This window comes from Tachysurus vachellii, chromosome 16, assembly GCF_030014155.1.
Source record: "Tachysurus vachellii isolate PV-2020 chromosome 16, HZAU_Pvac_v1, whole genome shotgun sequence".
NCBI classification, from domain to species: Eukaryota; Metazoa; Chordata; class Actinopteri; order Siluriformes; family Bagridae; genus Tachysurus; species Tachysurus vachellii.
The window spans coordinates 10430337-10453845 of record NC_083475.1 but is presented as its reverse complement, the minus strand read 5'-3'; the positions used below and the strand labels follow the sequence as shown (position 1 = coordinate 10453845).

General features: G+C 33.8%; 1 protein-coding gene across 1 annotated transcript; it reads left to right on the top strand.

Annotated features, from left to right (window-relative positions):
• The first annotated feature begins 5192 nt into the window (after positions 1–5192).
• On the top strand, positions 5193–16566 carry LOC132859282 (beta-1,4-N-acetylgalactosaminyltransferase 3-like). The gene is made up of 20 exons (XM_060889973.1): positions 5193–5340; positions 6422–6465; positions 6576–6611; positions 6774–6869; positions 7168–7258; positions 7379–7479; positions 7722–7789; positions 7925–8000; positions 8113–8179; positions 9952–10086; positions 10963–11072; positions 11328–11431; positions 11527–11576; positions 11664–11853; positions 11940–12166; positions 13724–13877; positions 13983–14055; positions 14236–14389; positions 15134–15260; positions 15638–16566. Exons 1-20 carry the CDS (start codon positions 5193–5195, stop codon positions 15729–15731), a joined length of 2145 nt encoding a protein of 714 aa, XP_060745956.1. The 3' UTR covers positions 15732–16566.
• Positions 16567–23509: the final 6943 nt, after the last annotated feature.

The following is a 23509-nucleotide window of genomic DNA, read 5'->3' as shown; positions in this document are numbered from 1 at the left end:
ACATTTATGTTTCTGTTAACATCATTACAATACTGTAGAGGAAGAGAAAAAAGTTCAGCAACGTTTAAAAAAATTAGTCTAATTCAGAAAGAGGAAGACCTCGGGGCACCAATTCCTATTTGTGAAAATGAAGATTTTTAAGTGCACATATTCATGTTCAGTGCTATGTACTGAAGCTTTTAATGACATTTAAAACATTTATGTCTGATGAAAAACCTTTCCTGGTGTTGAGGGGAAAAGAAGACAACCAAAATGAATAACAGAGATATGGTTCATTCACTAATTAACCAACAGAACCAACATTTCTCTCAGCTGGCATTTACAGAAGATTATGAGCATTACAGTTACAGGAAACGTTCCTTTCTTCTTATGGATGCTCTGAATTCTATAAACATTTTATGACATTTATAAAAGGTGTAACAAGTATTACCTTTTATCTGTTCCAGATTTCAGGTCTAACTTCCAACAGTTTACAGTAGGTGTCCATGTACTTTTGCCCATATAGTGAAGCTTTCTTAGAAATTTATAGATATACTTTGGGCGCATCAAGAAACCCTCATGTCCTGATAAAAAAAAAAATAAAAATAAAAATAAAAATAAAAATTCTGCAGTCTACATAGCAGACACTGTTCTCCGTAGTCTTGAAAGAAGGTAAAGAAATTGCATCATTCAGCTCTTACAGTACATCTTTTATTGTTTATTTTCTCTTTTAAATACCATTTTATTTTCATATACTGCTAAATAAAACACAATTGTCATTTCAATAGCAATGTGATGAGTAGTGCTGTACTGTGTATTGGAATTCACTCGAAAGACTCATGTGAGAAGAATTCATGTGAAATATGTAATAATTGATTAGTAGCAATAAGCATGCAATCAGTAACCTGTGATGCATTACTTTGTCATTTTCCATATAAAATCAATTATGCACATAACACTCTTACTAAATGTTTGTAAATGTTGACATGGAAGTGTAATATAAAATTTACACTGAACCATTTGAAGCATATTACAGTACGTAATGATGTCAACAGTACGTTACAGTGTTGAGCTATTCAGGTGAGAAACAGTTTTAGGTGTATTTATCTTATTTACTAATTCAAAAGTTCTCACTTTCCTGTTAACATCCATAAATGCTGGTAAAATTTAAAAAAATAATGTAATGAAAACAATATATTTTATCAATGAACATGTAGCATCATCACACACCATGTAACACATGCTACTGCACTAATGTAATATGATGTGGTTTTTTTTTTACCACATAAAATTGCACCTTGTTCTTAGGGTAAGGGAAGTCCTGAAGTCACCTTGTTTCCATAGTAACAGCTTGGCATTCTCATCTGCTGTACTACATGATTAAAGAAAGGGGATCAAAGAGGACAAGGAGATTTCAAAAACAAATGCAAAAAATGAACGGATAACAGAGAGTGTGAGATAGGAAGCTCTACATTGTCTTTTCATGTGTCTGAAGGACACAAAGATTAAACAGGACTTTGTCCACCTGTGGATTTTTGGATAACCCTAGTAAAATGGCTTTCTGCATCTGTGACAATAGGAGGATAATGCCTCCATTGCCGACCCAGATTCTAATCTGCACAGTCATTTTGTCTCTATTCTAGCTGCGTGCTGAATAATAATATATTTTTCTTCATATAGTGTTTTTTCCCCATGCAGTGTTGTTTTAAAATAGAAATAGGACATGTTTAAGGAGGACAAGTATTATGGTTTACAAGTACTATGGAGTATGAGAGGCTTTGGAAGAGCTGTAGGAACAAGCTACCCAATACTTTAAATCTATGTTTAAAGCAGGCTTTTGAACAAAGTCAGCCATGTCTGACCGTGCAAAAAGAATATAGTTTTTCTCTGATCATAATTATAGTATATCAGCATGGGTGAGAACCTGTTACTGTCTGTGTGAAGTTCCTTTGGGTTCTCTAGTTTCCTCCTTCCTTGTTAAAATGCCTGTATTTGAATAAGTGAATAAGACTAACAAAACGACTTGGGTGTAATTACATGTTATGCCTCGTGTTCCCAGGACAGGCCCTGGAAAAATAATGGTTCTGGATAAAACTGTTATTTTTGATAAATTTTGAATGAATCTATCATAGAATTAATCATGTGAGAGTCAGATTAAGCTAACTTATGTATTGTAAGTATACTGTCACTAAAACTCATTATTTTTAGTCCTTATTTCTTATTATTTTTGTGTGACCTTCTCAGTTTTTCCAGTATTGATACAGCACATTTTATATGAACATATTTATGAACTATAAGTGTTATAAATGTTGCAGACCTTGAAAATCTGATATTGAGTTCTATTTCTATTCCAAATCTCTCCCTCCATCATGTGGTTAGATTGAGAATTACTTAAAAAAAACTTATATCTTTTATAAATTAGAATCTTAGTAATCATATAATTACACAATTAAAAATACAACATAAAAATATAAAAATATGTTTTTTAAACCATCCAATGTTCTACTCATGAGTTCCTGCATTACAACTTCAAATGTAGCAGCTGTCTACTGTACATAAAGAAATGATGTATTCTTAAAATGAATATACGTTATTATCCAAAATACCCAATAATGAATACCAGAAACATGTTTGTATAATTTTATAATATTTCTTTATATTTATAATATTTTTTCCCTTTTAAACATGGGATGATGGACATCAACACTGCCTGTAATTCTTGAGTACACCTTTTAAGATTTCTAATCAAGTTTATTGTGATATTAGTTTTATTTTAATATGCATATTCACACCTTTATTGTTCCTTAGTTTTATAGTGCTGTTTGGTTAGGTATACTGTATACTCCCAAAAACTGGTTTATTTATATTTATATTACTTGATTGCATACTATGTATGTTTTCACCAATTAACTAGTTTTCTGATCAGGAGTTTCAAGATTTATATTTTTTAGATTCATGACATATAATCCAAATTGAATCTATTTTGGGTTTAAGTTGGAACGAAAGACAAATATGTCATGAACAGTATATGTGAGCCTGCAGCAAATGTACAACAACAGATATTGATATAATTATCAGCATCTAGATGGTTGGGTTTCCCATTAATTCCACAGTTTTTTTTACATCATATGTTAGATAGAGTTAATTAAAGTAACGTATACTGATGATTGTTTTGAGTCCCCAGAATTAACTGATTTGTTTGTTTTGGCAGGGAGATAGATATTCTAACCGAACATTGTCTAATCTATAGCACCCCCAAGAAAGTTTCAATTCTGTCCCATGGGTAGCACTGAATTGTGTTGCCTTGTAAGTACTTTTCTAGCTGCTTAAATAGGGTGCAAGACCTCCTTCTTTATCTGTGTTCTAGTAATCTTCCAACAAAGGAACACGACACATTCCTTTGAGAGAATCACTTAAAAAGAAGGACATCATTTCCTCTACTGTTGTCTCATACCATAAAAAGACAGCAACTTTGGAGGCACAGAGATTTATGTGGTGCACAAATGTAATTTCTACCAGTTTGACCAGTTTGATCAAAACAGTTACCCCTGATATATTTGTTTTGGGACTTCAAAGGCTGATTTATCGGACGGTTCTTCTGTTCTGACTAGTCTTCTTTTCTGTCTAAGTCTCTCTTTTATACACTGACTCTACTGCCTCCTCTCATATGTAACTCTAACAAGCTTTTTGTCTAACATCATCTTGGGAAATGAAACTGAAACTGAACCTTCCTGCACCCCCAAATAAATAAATAAATAAACAAATGAATAAATATATAAAACATAACCCACAGACACTTGAGATATAGTATAATGGCACACACACACACACACACACACACACACACACACACACACACACACACATTGGAAGTGTGACAAAAGGGCTCGAGACTCGATTCTGAGGGAAGCAGCAACAAAAAAGTAGATAAGTGTACTTGCATGAGATCTTGAATATAGTATGAAGTGCAAGGTGTAAACAAAGTTCATGTTTAACAGGCTGATAAGCAACATATACTGTAGGTCAATAGAGGAGCTGTTGGAGTCTGTCATCTCTGGTTCTGTTATACAGAACAATATCAGTCTCATGTAGTCCTTCCCATATCGGTAAGTTTGTGCCATTAAGCTATGTTTAGTGTGGAAAATCATTTGATTTATTTAAGATGCAGATGTGTTTTGTGTCCCTGATTGCTTTGTAAAATGCAAAAAAATGCAAAAAGGATATGTTTTGGTGATCAAATTGGAGCTCTATCTGTTATATAATGTAAAATTACATTAGTACTGTTTATTTAGTCCATAAACGCTTTCCCATCCATGCCCAAGTACATGAAGCTTCACCTCTGCGTAGCATTGGTTATGTAGTGATCTCTTAGCCCGCTGGACTCATTGCACAGGAAAACCATTAGTTCAAACACACATACAGAAATAAATGACAGAATATTTATGAGCTGAAAACAGAAGCAGAAAAACAGCTTTCAATTCAAAGCTTAGGCCAAACCAATAGTAGAGAGATTGTTTCTGATTTAGTAAAGTCTTCTAGTTTTCTTTTTTTTTTTTGTTATTTTGTGGAATAATCTGGTCTGTTTAGCATCTGATTTAGCTATGTGTGCCTTTCTGATTAGTTAGAACTGTCAGACCTTGAAGGTGACAAACTCAACCAAGAGTTCCATGCAGCTAACCCTGATGGGAGGGACACTAATCTTATCAGTAGATTTGCCTATCAAATAATAGGTGTTATGATCTAGAGATCTGTTTTCACACGTTGTGTTTAGTGCTACACAATTGACACTAAAATCTAACTGATGTCTTAAATCACCTGTTTGAAAAACAGACAATATCTGGGGCAAACCCGATCAACAGGTTTAGGTGTGTTACATTATTATCACAACTGTAGAGAAGAACAGTGACATAGGTTAAAAGTATGCATTTATTTATGTATCTTCTATTTGTTGTCTTATTTTTTATTGACTGTATTCAGTTTATGATATTCATCTTCAGTGTAAACAGGTTTGTTAGCTGATTATTTAATTCCTCACACACCCATATGTGTGGTGCTTTGTGAATCTCAAAAAAAGGGGGGGTTAAGAAAAAAGGTGGAGCTTCGGGTGGTTTCTTTTATATCATATCACAATATGAGCCATACAGTGCTGTATTAGCAACCTAATGCTGTAGTGTTCTTGCTCTTTGCACTGAGATCATCATCAATCTCTCAATATGATGAAACCAATTAGACATTTGAGACCATTTTTCACCTATGGAAAGTTGGGAATGCTCAGAACAATCTTTCTTTGCTTATTAATGCTGTTGATTGTCACATATTTTGCAGTAAATCGGGTTGAACGCAAAAAGAATTCAGATCTTGGTGAGTAATGCATTTTAAATCATACAAAAAGAAAATTGTATTATTGATAAGTGTATTATCATTCTAAGGTGTGTGTAATAAAGCCTTCAGGGTTGGCAGATCTGCTTATATTCAGGTGGTTATCTTTCTTATTAGTTTATAGTGTTTATTTTATTTTAATTTAGTTGAAAATTAACTTCAGCATAGGCCTCATGAGCAAAAAAAAAAGAGAATATATCTGCAATGAAGCAACAAAACTACAGTATGACTCCCTGCTGTGGTTTGTGCAATGCTAAAGCAGTAAATGCCAACTTGTGTTTCTGGAATAATGTGTATAGCAATGTGATTGTTTATTTATTGGAAGCATTTCACAAGAAACGTCTTCTAATTATTGCAGTCACGTGTCAAAAATAAGGAATGAGGGCAGATGCAATGGCATGATTCTCTTATTTATAGTACAGTGCACAAAAAGCTACTTGGATGAAAATAAAACTGTGACAAAGAGAAGCAAGCAAACACTGATAACAGAAACTGTAAATAACAGACAATAATACAGAAGAATACTCAACGCTGGACACAACAATCACACAGATATCAAAAATAAGTTTAAATCTGGTGGCTAATTACCTGAGTGACTAATTACATAACACAAATTATGTAGACAAACTAAACAGAGACCGTCACTTTGCTTTACTGCTTTAGGTCCAGAGGTCTGGAAAAAATCTTTCATGATTTTTTCCCCTGTACTGTACTATATAGCTAATCATATATTAAAATATTGCTAAAAATTATTAATGCCTATAGGAGAATTCAAAAATTAGGCATTAGCACTTCAGTCGTGACTCTTTCAGTTCTTCCTATAACTGTCTTGCATCTTCCAATATACATACATCAGTTTTAACACTTTTCAAGCTGTGCTTTTGTTAGATTCTGACTTATTTCAATTATTTTGACAGTAATTAGAACTCATTCTAGTCTCAACACTAAATCCTTCTGAATATACTCCACTCCAAATTACCAGTGAATGAAATTTTACATAAATTGTAAATATTGGATAATATCTGCTGACGAAAATGCCAACATAATGCCATGTGTGTTTCAGATTTTTGGGACCTTCCTGAAAATTCACAATCTTCAGAGTATAATGTAAGACATTATTTTATCTCTTTCTTCATTTTTTTTAATAGATTTCCATTTATTGGCATCACTTTCTCTGTTATTTCCACAATGTCAACCTCATATTTCTCCTCTCTCAGATTGTAAGAAATGGACAGCCACAATGGAAACCTGAGGTGCAAAAACTGTATTATATACTCTATTCTATTCTATTCTATTCTATTCTATTCTATTCTATTCTATACTCTATGTATTATATACTCTATTCTATTTTTAATACAAATTTGATGGTGATTGGTTTTTGATCAAAGATATTATATTTGTATTGACGCACACAGTTTCTGGGTCAAGTGAACATGCACATTTTTGAAGACTGGTGTGGAGGAGCTGTGGATCAACTACGGAAAAATGATCTGTTTCCGCTGTACCCGCATGTTAGTGACACACACACACACACACACACACAAGATTTATATATTTTACATGCCCATGGTTTGAAGTATTAGCTGAGCAAACATTTATCAGCTATAATTACACCTCACTTTAAGTGTGTGCAATAATATCCATCAAAATGTCAGTCCTTGCTAATTTAATGCAATCCTTTATCACAGTCCTATATAATAATTAGAATAATTTATGTTCATTTTTCATTCAGATAAGCAACATTTATTATTCATTTATTCTGTTTTGAAGCTACAAATCTAAATGTACAATGTGTCCTTATGATTTCAGTCACGCACCACAATTAGAAGGCTTGCTGTCTATCCTGGTTGGGAAAACTATGGGCTGAGAATCTTTGGATACATTCATCCTACAATAAATGGTGCGTACTGCTCTAGTAAAAGCTTATGGACTGGTTTTAAGATGAAACCTTTACCTTAAATTCCAGGCAAATTATATTACACAGTGCTGGCTCTAATATCATGTGGTTGCTCTGTACCAGGAGAATATGTGTTTGCCATTGCCTCTGATGATAACTCAGAGTTCTGGTTGAGCTCGGATGAAAGCACCAAAAATCTCAAACTTTTGGCTTTTCTTGGCAAGGTGAGAAATATTGCTTTTGGTTGTGTTACGTTACGTTACGTTATGTTACGTTATTTTATTTTATCTTATCTTATCTTATCTTATCTTATCTTATCATATCTTATCTTATCTTATCTTATATAAGCATTAAAATAATGAAATAACAAATGTCATTGTGCAATTATTAGATATGTAATATATACTAAAATATATTACTAAATGAAGTATCCCATGCCTTATTGTCACTGCACACTGTTGGACAGGCAGGAAATGAATGGGCTGCACCAGGGGAATATGAGAAATTTGCATCTCAGATATCAGATCCTGTAGAGTAAGTGACATATTTTCTGAAAATGTTTCTCGTTGTTGCTGTTTTTAATATTTCTTCCATAAAATGGAAATCAATGCTATTACTTTATTCCTTTTGCTGTGAACTGTTTGATTCTGATATAGTTCCTCTCTCTAGGCTCTCAAAAAAGAAAAGATATTACTTTGAAATCATCTACAAGCAAAGTGAAGCAATGGATCATGTGGAGCTTGCAGTATGACTCAATTTTCTCTGGATTATATATTTTATTGCTGATGTATGTGTAAAGGACTGGAAAAACCTGTTAGATGTTTTGCTAAGATAATTTTCTTTTTACATAATTTCAGTGGCGTCTCAACCAAGAGGACAGCAATTTTGAAGTAATTTCCTCTGAGTATCTGTCACTCTACAGTGGTAAGTTTTAGCCCTAGCAAAATCATTCTCATTACAGCACTATACAATGATCTATCTGCACTACATGGTACTATGTACATTATATTCAGTACAATTCAGTATAATTTCAGTCATACAGTGAAATGATGTACAGAACTTTTTTTTCCAGCCTTTGTGAATAAGGCATGATAAGTTATACTACCATTATTACAATATCCAACACTTTTTTTTAAAGTATTAACCAAATAAGCCAAATAATTAACATTAACATTAATCAGTGGTGATGCTACCAATGAGAAAAGCCCAAAATGACCACTGTATAAAGTGCATTATATTGAATAATGAAGTAAATCATGTTTATTAAAGAACCTTAATGTACGGTGGCCGGGAAGTGCAAAACAAATTAACAAAACCGAAAACACATTAACAAAACCCAAACCAAATTAACAAAACCCAAACCAAATTAACAAAACCCAAACCAAATTAACAAAACCGAAAACACATTAACAAAACCCAAACCAAATTAACAAAACCGAAAACACATTAACAAAACCCAAACCAATTTAACAAAACCGAAAACACATTAACAAAACCCAAACCAAATTAACAAAACCCAAACCAAATTAACAAAACCGAAAACACATTAACAAGTCAGACAACCCGGAAGAGGTTGGTATAATTTGTGAATGGAAACTTACCATCATCGGACGAGACACCTTTCATTCACCTTTATATCTTTAATGACAGTCGTCTTGTCCAATGATCGGTAAGTTTCCATTCACAAACTATACCTACCGCTTCCGGGTTGTCTAAACCGGTGCATGAAACACATTAACAAATCAGAAAACAAATTAACAAATCAGAAAACAAATTAACAAATCAGAAAACACAACGACATTTCAGACAACCCGGAAGCGGTTGGTATAGTTTGTGATTGGACAAGACACCTGTCACTCAAAGTATACATGAAGTTCAACAGTCTGCCACAGGGAAAAGTTGGAATGGATTGATGGAATGGATTACTGTGGATTAATTCTGTTATTTTCTTGAACGGAGAACTTTATTTAAACGGAGAACTTTACACATTACACATAAGATTCCATACCTGTATATCTTGAGTGACAGGTGTCTTGTCCAATGATCGGTAAGTTTCCATTCAAAAACGATACACTACCGTTTCTGGGTTGTCTGACTTGTCGTTGTGTTTTCGGATTTGTTAATGTGTTTTCTGATTTGTTAATTTGGTTTGGGTTTTGTTAATTTGGTTTGGGTTTTGTTAATTTGTTTTGGGTTTTGTTAATTTGGTTTGGGTTTTGTTAATGTGTTTTCGGTTTTGTTAATTTGGTTTGGGTTTTGTTAATGTGTTTTCGGTTTTGTTAATTTGGTTTGGGTTTTGTTAATGTGTTTTCGGTTTTGTTAATGTGTTTTCGGTTTTGTTAATTTGTTTTGCACTTCCCGGCCACCGTATTAATGTAATAGTTAAACTTAATTAATTGTTAAACACCCATCAACATCAAAAAACATTCTGATTGATTTAGTCAACAAGGTTGACAGGTTTAATAGGAAAACATTTATCAGATACTGAGATATATTATGGATTGGAAACAAAAATGTTCATGTAGGTCCTTACTACTTGTGCAGTACAAACCCTATGATTGGTTATGTGTTCAAATCCAAGTAAGATTTATGACCCAAAACTCAACACTCATTACCTCTCTAATAATTCTAAATCATATCGGTAAAATGAATCTGCCAAGTCAAAACATGTAAACATATTTGTTTTTTCTGTACAGATGAGTCTTCTCTACTGGCAGTGGACAACCAGATAATCCCCCAAACAGTGGCCAGTAAAAAACTGACCCCTGACCCTATCTACATACCTGATGTGGACATGGTCAAAGAAGACAAACGAGATACTATGTACAAGCGTGAGTGATTCATTTGTTAAGAATTTGTTAGAATCAAAAGGTATTTCATGGATGGTTCACACAGATTCACGTAAAATTTCAATTTGGGTTTTTCCATTTCACATACTTCCAAAAAACACAATGGTAGTAGATTAGTAACACAAAATTGCCCAAAAAGTTGATGCCCAGAGTACTGGGGTTAGAACCCAGATCCACCATGACTCTGACCAGGATGAAGCAGTTGCTAAAGGAGAATGAATTAATTACTTAAAAAATGTTGCTGGATCCACAGTATGTACAAAAATGTTTCTTAAACAAAAGACTAATTAGGATTATGAGGATTTATGTATTGTATAGAAGTTTACAAGTTTACCAATAAAATCACAATAAACTTAAAATTAAAATAATAAATATAAATTTAAATGTAAAATTTAAAATAAGACAATCACAAGTATAATTCCAGTAAACTGTAAACGAGTGAACTGTCAGTAAAAGTCAAATATAAGTATCCAACTTAATAGTAGACAAAATTTAGCAAAACTTAAAAAGTTGGTAAAGTTTTAAATATTGGTTAAATTATGGTGGCATTTATTAAGGTCTGGGACAATAAAATATGCAGAATTCTCTTGACTGGGGCATCTGATGATTGTTGTGACACTTATTTACATTGCTGGGTACAACATGTTGCCCACTTACTTTTAAATTACTTTCCATGCAAATTTAATAAATTTAAATTTATTGTTTTAAATGATTGCATTAACACATGAATTTGTATAAAAATAAAAGCATATTTTTCGATCGTTATGTTTCACCCAAACTCATCTCTCTCTCTCTCTCTCTCTCTCTCTCTCTCTCTCTCTCTCTCTCTCTCTCTCTCTCTCTCTCTCTCCCTATCAGTGCCACTGCTAGAGGATTCCTTTGTGGATAATGCATTTCCTAAATGTTCTTACTATCCTATTTACATATATGACAACGATACCATTACGAGATATGATGGCATAAATCATGTAAGTACAGATTTATTACTGTATAGTCTGTGAAAAGCTTTCTTGAAAGCAACCTAAGTAACACAAGCTTTCTTGAAACCAAGATTAAGAAATACTGTAACAGCATGGAAGAATAATTCAAATGTTTGGGAAACCTGGAATTACTTGACATTTGAAATAAATTGTTCAAAGATTAAAGTGATGTTTTGTAATTCTAATGAAAAACAATTAGATGTGTTGTTCATTAAGCGTACATAATGAATTGTGGTTTTAAAGGTTCGCTACTCGTCAGTGTACCCAAACGACTACACAAGGCTTGCTACTGAGGACATTAAGGAACAGAAATGCTTTTATGAAAAGGATGAAACAGTTGAGCAGGGGTAATATACTGTCCATGTGTATATTAGTTACATACACTACAGTACATCTTCAAGTTTACTGTCATTTACTTATTTTCTTGTGTTTATCTTTCCAGAGCTGGATTTGGTCCAATGCTAAGATTTGAAAAAAGACTAGAAGATGAAGGTAAATAAAAGTTGATCAAATTTTTCTAATGTTCCAAGTTTATTGAATAGATCAGTTAGTGTTCTAACACTGGACCTGCCCAAAAAGGAAGGGTTAATATGAACAAGCCAAACTGGACGCAGATCTTCAACGTAAAGCCTGTGGACTTCCATTCAAAGCAGAGTGATTGGGTTGTCCAAACCTGTAAAAGAGCTGGAAATATCATAATGCCCCAGAAAGATGTCATGCCTATCATTAAAGCCTTCAGGTATCAAATGATGTCAACAAAGTACACCAGGTAAATGCTTACTCTGCTGTCTTGGCTTGTGAAGGTGAGCAAGAATTTGTCTGAACTTTTTATGAAGAATTTTCACATTTTTGCAGTGAACTGATCATAAAACGAGTGATAAATGTGGAGAAGAAAACAAAGGCTGGTGTGGGCAGTCGCTTCCTGCTAGAAATAGAGATGCAAGATAAACAAGGGAAGAATTTTCTGATGTCTAAATATTTCTACACCACAAAGAACGAGAAAAATCCAGAAGTGCCTGGGCTCTGCAGCCCAGAACACTTCTCCTGGAACCCAGAAGCAAAAGTCCATGTTATTCTGACAGGTCAGAAATAACGTTTATTTTTATGAACTCTATTGCTACCAAATGATTCCAAACTATCAATTAAAAAGAGCAGTTCTTTCTTATGTGATTTCCAAATTTCCCATAAGTTTTTTTTGCCATTTTGCAGGGTTTATCATCTTGATGCATCTTTAGATGAATTTATGTGGTCACTGACTCCCAACATGATAAATGAGACAAATTCATTTTAAATTAAACTTATGTAATGCTTAGGCATGTAGACTGGTTTTAGATTGTCCACTAAACGTCAGAAACCCTCAAAATACACTATCCAAAAAATGTGAAAGAAAATGCAAGGCTGGTTGATGAGAATCTGAGAGTCAACACACTTCGTTTAGATTACAGGATTTTGTAATGGATTAAGAGCATTTTTTCAAGGAAGTTTGGAATTAAAATGTCAGATCAAGTTTTACAAACATTTAAATATTATTAATTTAATTAACTTATTGTTATTATTTAATATAAGTCATTTAAAGGGGTTTTCCCATGCAACATTTCTGTTTGTTTTTAATTTTGTTGGCTGTTATATCAGCTGTCAAGATGCTTTTATTGTCATTTCAACCATATATAGCTGTTGCAGTACACAGTGAAATGAGACAACGTTTTTCCAGGACCATGGTGCTACATAAAACAAAGACAGGACTAAGGACTTAGCCACATAAAGTGCATCTGTGCAACCTGGTGCAGGACAAGACAAACAAGACAGACAATAGACAGTGCAAAAGACAATAAAAAAATAATTACAAGACAATACAAAAAAGACAATACAAAAAATACAAAAGACACTACATAAAAGACAATAAACAGAAACAGAGCTGACCAGTGTAAATACTGTATGTTCAACAATATTGCGTGCAGTAATACTATAATGAACAGAGTTTCATAGCAGCAGATCCCTGAGATAATGTAAAGAATTGTGTAAACCAGCAAACGACTGAAATGTTAGTCATATCAAGATCTGCCATGATTCATCTTGCATTGAGTTATCTATTTCTGATGGTATGGGCACAGTTATATAATTTAATATGTCAGAAAATCTTGCATTATTTGTATGCATTATACATTTGAAAGACTTGCTGCAATAAATTTCTGGAGTATTTGCAGCACTTACAGTATACTTGCATACATAGATTGTTTTAATTGTCTGTGTGCTCTTTATGTATTACCTTTCAATAGAGTTTTAGATTAATGAGATTCTTAATCCGTAACCTAACGAACCAGTTTGTGCTCATAAACAGAGACAGTAAAAATCACTTCTGTATTTCTTTCTGTATAATGATGGGCATTTACTAAATGATGTTAATGTGACACATTGCAACATAATCAATGTTTGCATTGCTTACAGTATTTATGAACGGCAATAGCAATATATAACATGGTCTTTGTACAGAGGGGCAGTGTAGAAACCATGGTACTGAGTTTATTATTTTTATATCCACATGAAGCTGCTAAATTCAACGTGCATACTAGAAGGCACAAAGACACTTAATTACTAACCAATTCTTTGATGCATGCATGTCATTTTTCTTTTATTTTTAGTTAAAAACCAAGGAAAATGGATCATTCATTTCATTCAGGAAATGCAGAGGATATATGAAGAAACAGGAGACAGAAATTTCAATGTCATCATTACAGACTTCAACAGCACTGATATTGATGTAGAGAAGGAACTGGAAAATGCAAATTTACCAGGGTATGGTTTTGTATACCGAAGAGATCAACAATTTTTCATATTATAAATAAGAAGGTCAAATTTATTTTGTGTGTGCATGTGTTCAATTTCCCACCACATGAACAGCTACCAGTTTAAGCGCCTGAATGGACGTTTTGCTAAATCACTGGGAATTCAATCTGCGATTGATCTTGTTCAAGTAAGCAAACTTTTCTCTGTAACAATTTTAAAAATGATATATTCTTTATACATTTGTATGACAGTGCTTTCGTGGATCTTACTGAATGTAAAGGCCAGCTTGCTATATATTTATATATATGTAAGGTGCATTTTTGTACATACATGTGACTTTTTTCTTTTATTTATTACCTTCCTTCAGGATGACAACAGTATTTTGTTCATGTGTGACCTACACATCCACTTTCCTTCATCAATACTAGAAAACGTGCGTAAACATAGTGTACAGGGGAAAATGGTGTTTGCTCCTGTTGTGATGAGACTGGGATGTGGAGCCACATTACATTCTCCCACAGGTACTCATTTTACACTGTTAGACAGCAGTTATCATTAACACTAATTCAAATTATCTATACAGTACCTGCCATTCTCAAATCCTAGTGACCCATTAGTTCAAAACACATAAGCAACCCATATTCTCAACAGATCAGGCAAATCAGAAAACATGATAGCAAAAGCCAACATAAACAAGACATGTATGACAGAGATTGTATATCTTTATCAAAGATCATATAACTGTTGCATATTAGCTATAGAACACATTAGCCATCAAGAGCTTGAATAATACAAGGGCAATCAAATGAAGGTGTTTTTAATATGCTAAAATCTTTACATGGAATTAATATGAGTATGCTAACATTAAACACTCCCATAAAAGAAGTGATGTTATTCGGGAAATCAGTAACTCCTTATTATAACAGCATAAATAACTTCATATTAAAATGTTGTTTCAAGGCTGACTAGAAAACAGACTGAAAATCTGCTGTTCTTTTCCTTTGTGATGTTCAGTAAGGACGTACCTTTTGCATTTAGCTTTAATGTTGAATTTTTTCTGAATTTGCAATTGTGTTTTGTGGTATACTGTTGTGTTTTAAGTTTGGTCATTTGTTCTGCATTTACACTTTGTGAAGTTATGTGATTTTTTTGGCTCATGTGTGTTGGTAGTATGGAAAACTTCTACTTCTGAGGGCAGTAAGTCACCAGGATTTTATCAGTATATTAAAGCTTATAATCAAATATGAAAATATTTAATGTGACAGGTTTCTGGGAATCTGAGGGCTATGGTTTGGTCGGGATTTACAAATCAGACATGGACCGTGTTGGAGGCATGAATGTTAAAGAATACAGTGAGAAGTGGGGAGGAGAAGACTGGGAGCTACTGGACAGGTATGCACTTGTTACATGAGACATTTGGAAGATGACAATTTAAAAACGTTGTTTGAGGATGATTGCAATAAAATAAGACCCAAACAAATGAAGAAAAGAACATATTTTCTTTGCTAGCATGTTTACATGTTTCCTGAAGCACACAAAAAACAAAAATGCAAAATTATCACTATTTTTCACAATTATAGTAGGGCAGGTCAAAATTCCAATCAAGTAACACATGATACAAATACTGTTTATAAGGTTTGGGAATGTTCTTCAGGATTATTATTACAGCCTACGGTACCAGTCACAGTGATTTCTTACCTACTAATACTAATTATTACTATTAATAATGCTGCCACCCCTTTACTCCATTCCTCTCATCTACCTTTCAGAATTATACTGCACAAGCTTGAGGTCGAGCGATTACATCTGAGGAATTTTGCACACTTCTTCCATTCAAAACGGGGCATGTGGAACAAGGAGTGAAGCTTGGACACTTGTTTCTTGTCTGGCTTATGACAATAGGCAATTATATATGAATATTGTATTTAAAGTCTGTAGTCATTTTCACATCATATTTTTACATTATTTTTGTTCATTTTTCACATTTTAGAATAATGATGATGGCATTAAAAACCATAAAAATGAGACTTATACACAGTGACCAAAATCTACAAAATACGTACCCTGATTACAGCTTCTGTATACTTTCTGTCTTCCTTAACATCAGAATCCTTTAGTAAGTGAACAGTCTTTTAAAATGTTTCCATTTCATTGCTGGATGTGCGTCATCAGTTCTCACGTCTTGTGATTAATCTACACCCCTCTACAGTATGTGTTGTTGTTATTTACCACACCCTACGTAATAGCTCACTTATCATACCTTAAATACTTTTAGGTTACCTAACCACTTTATCCTGGTCAGGATAGCAGTGGATATGAAGCCTACACAGTATATGAGCTTTGTTAAATATATATTACTGACAACAGCCTGCTATAGCTGTGAGGTGGCAAATGCTACATCATCTGCATCATCCATGGTGTATCTCTGTCTAATGGCCAACTTTTACAGCACACGCTACGTCCACCACAAACTGATTAGAATAAAGCAGTTACAGAACATGAAATAGGAACGAACAAATACAAAAGTATCTAACTAGCCTAACTGTGTATATTACTCTCAGTATTATACTGAATGTTAGGCGTTAGGAATGAATACAGTCACTATTCAACAGTGTTGATTCGTCCAGTAGGGTTGGAAAAAGAGTGAAGTAGATGATAACGAAATCAGCTAAACTTAATTTGTTTGCAAATATTTGAGATTGGCCAATTCCAAAATAAACTACACTGTGAATTTCTGTTCTTTCAATTGTCTTTTAAAAATAATTTTTATTAATCATTTTTAATGTTTTAATAATAAGGTGTTTTTTAGCAGCAGTATTAGCAGTAGATTTGTGTTGTGTAAGATTCCAGCAGGTAAAGATCAATGGCACGGCCAACTTGAAAAGTCAGAAAAGGCCACAATTGGTATGAACTGAGGCAAGAGTTTAACATGACATAAATATCTTCCAGACACTGCTTTAGCATTGCATCTATTATCCATAATTACACTATCATTTAATGTTTAAACTATAATAACACTGGTTCCTAAGCATTTAAGTTGCATCCATCAAGGCTGTCTACAAAAGGCCAGAAATGTCACTGTAATTTGTGAATCAATTAATTTTGTTGATTCACCAGTCAGTCAACACAAGCATATTTTAAGAACTGGTACTTCCTTGCCTTGTTTAATATGATACACAGATTGTTGATGATACACAGATGATACACATATATTGTAACAATGCTTTAGTTTCATTGTTAAGTGTAGTGTAAAAACCTGTAAATGTAAAAATGTGGTTTAATTTATACATCGCTGTTAACAGGGTTTTTTGCTACTCTTTTTCTACTGGTTAATTACTGGTCTTCAAATAAAACTTGGAATTTATGTCCAAAATGTGTATAATCGTTTGTTTTTGAGTTGATTTTTTAATTTATTATTATTATTTATTATTATTATTATTATTATTATTATTATTATTATTATTATTATTATTATTATTATTATTATTATGAAGTGGTAAACCTGTTTCATCTAGGGGCAATAGCCCAAAACCTGTTTAGCTTGTTAAGCTTAATAGTGAGATATTTATCAGGGTTTGTTCTGCACTTTGCCTTCTTTTAAATGGTATAATACATGCTTTCATTGTACAGAAAAAAATGTATGTTCTATTCTTTTGTCATTTACAAAATGTTAGTGATTTTACATACTCAACATTTATTTGTTCATTGCTTGTATTTCTTTTCCAAAATTTGGATGTCCTGGATTGTTGACTGAAATTCTGCTTTTCATCTGAGCCGACAGACATCCCAGCCAAACAATAAATTCATACAGTTGCCATGGGGGATGTGGTAGTTTAGTGGTTAAGGTGTTGGACTACTGATTGGAATGTTGTGCGTTTGAAACCCAGGGTCATCATGCTGTCACCACAGGTACAACTTGTCCAACTCACATTAATGCTGTATATATTTGGACAAATTGGACCAGTGGTGGCAGCTTGATGGCCCTGGGATTCAAACACACAACATTCCAATCAGTAGTCCAACACCTTAACCACTAAACTACCACATCCCCCATGGCAACGGTATGAATGTATTGTTTGGCTGGTAAATAAATTAAATTAAATTAAATTAAATTAAATATTAATAAAATTAGATAAATTAAAGTGCACTTAAAATAAAGTGCACTTCGAATCAAGTGGACTTCAAATGAAGTGGACTTCAAATCAAGTGCACTTCATATCAAGTGGACTTCCTATCAAGTGCACTTAAAATCAAGTGCACTGAAAATCAAGTGCACTTCATATCAAGTGCACTTAAAATAAAGTGCACTTAAAATCAAGTGCACTTCGAATCAAGTGCACTTCATATCAAGTGGACTTCGTATCAAGTGCACTTCGATTCAAGTGGACTTCAAATCAAGTGCACTTAAAATCAAGTGCACTTCATATCAAGTGCACTTAAAATCAAGTGCACTTCGAATCAAGTGCACTTCATATCAAGTGGACTTCGTATCAAGTGCACTTCGATTCAAGTGGACTTCCTATCAAGTGCACTTAAAATCGAGTGCACTTAAAATCAAGTGCACTTCATATCAAGTGCACTTAAAATCAAGTGCACTTAAAATCAAGTGCACTTCGAATCAAGTGCACTTCATATCAAGTGGACTTCGTATCAAGTGCACTTCGATTCAAGTGGACTTCAAATCAAGTGCACTTAAAATCAAGTGCACTTAAAATAAACTGTACTTCGAATCAAGAGGGCTTATCATGCTTAATCAAGGGCTTAATCATGATAACTCATATAGCTCATAAATGCCCCTTTTCCACCGAGGCAGTTTGAGTCTGGTTCAGAGCCACTCATAGATAGATAGATAGATAGATAGATAGATAGATAGATAGATAGATAGATAGATAGATAGATAGATAGATAGATAGGATCTATAGATCCTTTAGATAGATAGATAGATAGATAGATAGATAGATAGATAGATAGATAGATAGATAGATAGATATCTTGACTTAAAATCAAGTGCACTTCAAATCAAGTGCACTTCATATTAAGTGCACTTCAAATCAAGTGGACTTCGTATCAAGTGCACTTCGATTCAAGTGGACTTAAAATAAACTGCACTTCGAATCAATAGGACTTCAAATGAACTGCACTTCTTATCATGTTGGTTTTATACCAAGTGCACCACATAACATATAGCTCATAAATGCCCCTTTTCCACCTTCAAATCAAGTGGACTTCGTATCAAGTGCACTTCGATTCAAGTGGACTTAAAATCAAGTGCACTTAAAATAAACTGCACTTCGAATCAATAGGCTTCAATAGGAATCAGTGGACTTAAAATCAAGTGCACTTAAAATTAACTGCACTTCGAATCAAGAAGACTTCAGATGAACTGCACTTCTTATCATGTTGGTTTCATACCAAGTGCACCACATAACTCATATAGCTCATAAATGCCCCTTTTCCACCGAGGCAGGTCAGAGATAGATAGATAGATAGATAGATAGATAGATAGATAGATAGATAGATATCTTGACTTAAAATCAAGTGCACTTCATATTAAGTGCACTTGAAATCAAGTGCACTTCATATCAAGTGCACTTAAATTCAAGTGCACTTCGAATCAAGTGCACTTCATATCAAGTGGACTTCGTATCAAGTGCACTTCGATTCAAGTGGACTTCAAATCAAGTGCACTTAAAATAAACTGATCTTCGAATCACGAGGACTTCAAATGAACTGCACTTCTTATCATGTTGGTTTTATATCAAGTGCACCACATAACTCATATAGCTCATAAATGCCCCTTTTCCACCGAGGCAGTTTGAGTGCTGGTTCAGAGCCACTCATAGATAGATAGATAGATAGATAGATAGATAGATAGATAGATAGATAGATAGATAGATAGATAGATAGATAGATAGATAGGAATGGTCAGAGATAGATAGATGATAGATAGATAGATAGATAGATAGATAGATAGATAGATAGATAGATAGATAGATAGATAGATAGATAGATAGATAGGAATGCTCAGATAGATAGATAGATAGATAGATAGATAGATAGATATATAGATAGATATAGATAGATAGATAGATAGATAGATAGATAGATAGATAGATAGATAGGAATGGTCAGAGATAGATAGATAGATAGATAGATAGATAGATAGATAGATAGATAGATAGATAGATAGATAGATAGATAGATAGATAGGAATGGTCAGAGATAGATAGATAGATAGATAGATAGATAGATATCTTGACTTAAAATCAAGTGCACTTAAAATCAAGTGCACTTCATTTTAAGTGCACTTCAAATCAAGTGCACTTCATATCAAGTGCACTTAAAATCAACTGCACTCAAAATCAAGTGCATTTCATATTAAGTGCACTTCAAATCAAGTGGACTTCGTATCAAGTGCACTTCGATTCAAGTGGACTTAAAATCAAGTGCACTTAAAATAAACTGCACTTCGAATCAAGAGGACTTCAAATGAACTGCACTTCTTATCATGTTGGTTTTATACCAAGTGCACCACATAACTCATATAGCTCATAAATGCCCCTTTTCCACCGAGGCAGTTTGACTGCTGGTTCAGAGCCACTCTAGATAGATAGATAGATAGATAGATAGATAGATAGATAGATAGATAGATAGATAGATAGATAGATAGATAGATAGATAGATAGATAGATAGATAGATAGATAGATAAATAGATAGATAGATAGATAGATAGATAGATAGATAGATAGATAGATAGATAGATAGATAGATAGATAGATAGATAGATAGATAGAAATGGTCATAGATATAAAGATAGTCATAAGAAAGATACCGGGAGTTCAGCTTCAAATTCCTCTACAAGTCAAAGAAGAAAAATAAATAGATAGATTTAGTGGTTAAGGTGTTGGACTACTGATTGAAATGTTGTGAGCTTGAATCCCAGGGTCATCAAGCTGCCACCACAGGTCCAACTTGTTCAACTCACATTAATGCTGTATATATTTGGACAAGTTGGTGGTAGCTTGATGGCCCTGGGATTCAAACTCACAACATTACAATCAGTAGTCCAAAACCTTAACCACTAAACTACCACATCCCCCATGGCTACTGTATGGCAGCAATATATCATTTTTTGCTCGTCTTTTGCCAAAAATGTAAAGTATATTTATATTTAATTATGATGTGGTAAAACTATGTGCTGTGAACAATGCTATTTATCATGTCTGAATAGGTGCCATGTTGTAGTTCTGTGTTAAACCCAGGCCTCACATCACTGAGCATGCATATGGTATAGAGACCCAGGTACTCTATACTGCCTATTTATTTTTCTTCTTTGACTTGTAGAGGGATTTGAAGCTGAACTCCCAGTATCAATTTAGTTGTTTAATTGCACTTTTACCACATATGGTGAGCTGAAAAATTCCCTTAAAGTTCTGTGTGGTGCTGTTTTGACCTGCAGCATCTAACAAACTATACACACAGCTCCATCTACAGGACAAATACTAAAGTACACAATAATACTATATTAATAACACTTCATATAAGAATTCAGAGTTTATATAAATGTAAGCAAACACTGAGACTTGGCTTAACTATATCATTTATTACTTCTTTATGTTGCAGTGTGTAGCACTAGTGGACAGCCACAACCTGGCCTTTACTATTTCTTTGCCATAATTTCAACAAGAATTAGATTAATTTTCTTTCTCCCTTTTCATGTTTCACCCTCATCCTCATGAGCGATAGTTGGTTATCTTGTTCCATTTTGTTATTAGATTTTCTGTGACTCCTCATTCACAGACACATTGGGTTTGGCAGTTCCAATTAGAAAACAACTTACAATTTGTCGTTTTATTTTTATGAGCAGGAGAACATGACTTTACTTGGGTATTATTTCAGTTGGACAAGCACATTTTCAGTTTATACATAGCAAACAATAATGATGCCATGGTCTGGCATTCTATTCTGGGGTGGTTAGAAAATTTCTATCATTTACCATTTGGTGGATCATTAACTGGCATCATATCAGATACATCTTCCCTTCTGGTTGTTTTGTCCACCAGGGGGCACTGCTTTTTTACAGAAGGATAACAAATAACATGAGAAAAGAGCTTGATGCTTGGAGTAAAGCTTCCATGTCTAAACAGGTTTAACTCAGACAGAAAATAATTTAAGTCATCTTATAATGACTTATACTGATATCTTCTGTCCCCCTACTGCTGTCACGCAGCATACTTGCTTTTATGAGTGGTATATGATGAAATGTTGTTCAGAAATTGACATTTAAATTGATATTATAAAGAAAACAGCAGACTTTTATTTTATAGCTCATTTAATAGTCATATAGAAATCAGACTTGTTGGCTGCAATGTGCTACTGTAGGCTAATACTGGCACTGGTCTGTCAGGGCAGCTAGGACAGTTTAACAACACTCAGCAATATAAATGACATGGTGCATAATGGAAGTCATGCTGGCAGTATTCATCTTGACACAATACAGGTTTGGTGAATGGACCGTACTTTTCATCATACCAGTTTGGTGAGTACTCCGTCCAGGGTGTATCCTGCCTTGATGCCCGATGACGCCTGAGATAGGCACAAGCTCCCCGTGACCCGAGGTAGTTCGGATAAGTGGTAGAAAATGAATGAGAGTGAGAACATTAACTGGAGCTCTTAATTAAGACTGGATTATTAAATCATTTCATGAATGAGATGTTCCTAATAAAGTGTATATAAAAGTGTAAAGTGTATATAAACCCTGCTAAAAAAAAAAACAGCATTGCTGGTCCAGCATAAGGTATGTTTTGCATGCTGGGACCAGCTTGGGATGGTGGTATGCTGGTCCAGCATTAGGTGCTGGTGTGCTGGCCGACCAGCCTGGGATGCTGGTGTGCTGGCCGACCAGCCTGGGATGCTGGTGTGCTGGCCGACCAGCCTGGGATGCTGGTGTGCTGGTCAACATATGTTGTCTTTTGGATGCTAGTATAATCCCAGCAAGACCACAACAAAACCCATTTGTTACATATCACATTTCTTAGTGCATATTCATAGTTAAATAAAGACCAAGACAATTTTCTAGAGAATTGCAATTCACTTTTTAATAAAGAAAAACACTCTGGATATTCCTATCATTTACATGGCTTTCTTATATATATGAATAAACAAACTTAAACATATAGTATATTATGTGTGTGTGTATATATATATATATATATATATATATATATATATATATATATATATATATATATATATATACACACACACACACACACACACACACACACATTTGTTTAAAATATTTATTGAACTATGACATTTGCCATCACACCATCACACTGTAATATACACACGTGCACAAATAACGTTACACAATATAACCTTTACAACACACATTTTTGGTCTTAGCTTCCACTCTCTCTTTTATCGAGTAACACAGTAGTACAGTATGTGGTGGCGATGACCATGTTATTTTAAGAGGTGCTACCCGGAGTCGTTTGCCTGTAGACAACTCCTGCTCTACTGTATGTCTTCTTTATTCTCTGAAAAAGTATAGAAACAAAATAAGAAACAAAACTATATATCACTCATTTGTTTATATTGTGCAGTGAACGAGTTACGATAAAACAGCTACTGCTTA

Bases quoted from the DNA above. Each gene is read 5' to 3' on its own strand.
- LOC132859282 (XM_060889973.1), top strand. From the start codon at position 5,193: ATGATGAAACCAATTAGACATTTGAGACCATTTTTCACCTATGGAAAG. The intron at 7,259-7,378 runs GTGCGTACTGCT...GCTCTGTACCAG, and splicing joins CATTCATCCTACAATAAATG to GAGAATATGTGTTTGCCATT. The intron at 14,056-14,235 runs GTAAGCAAACTT...ACCTTCCTTCAG, and splicing joins CTGCGATTGATCTTGTTCAA to GATGACAACAGTATTTTGTT.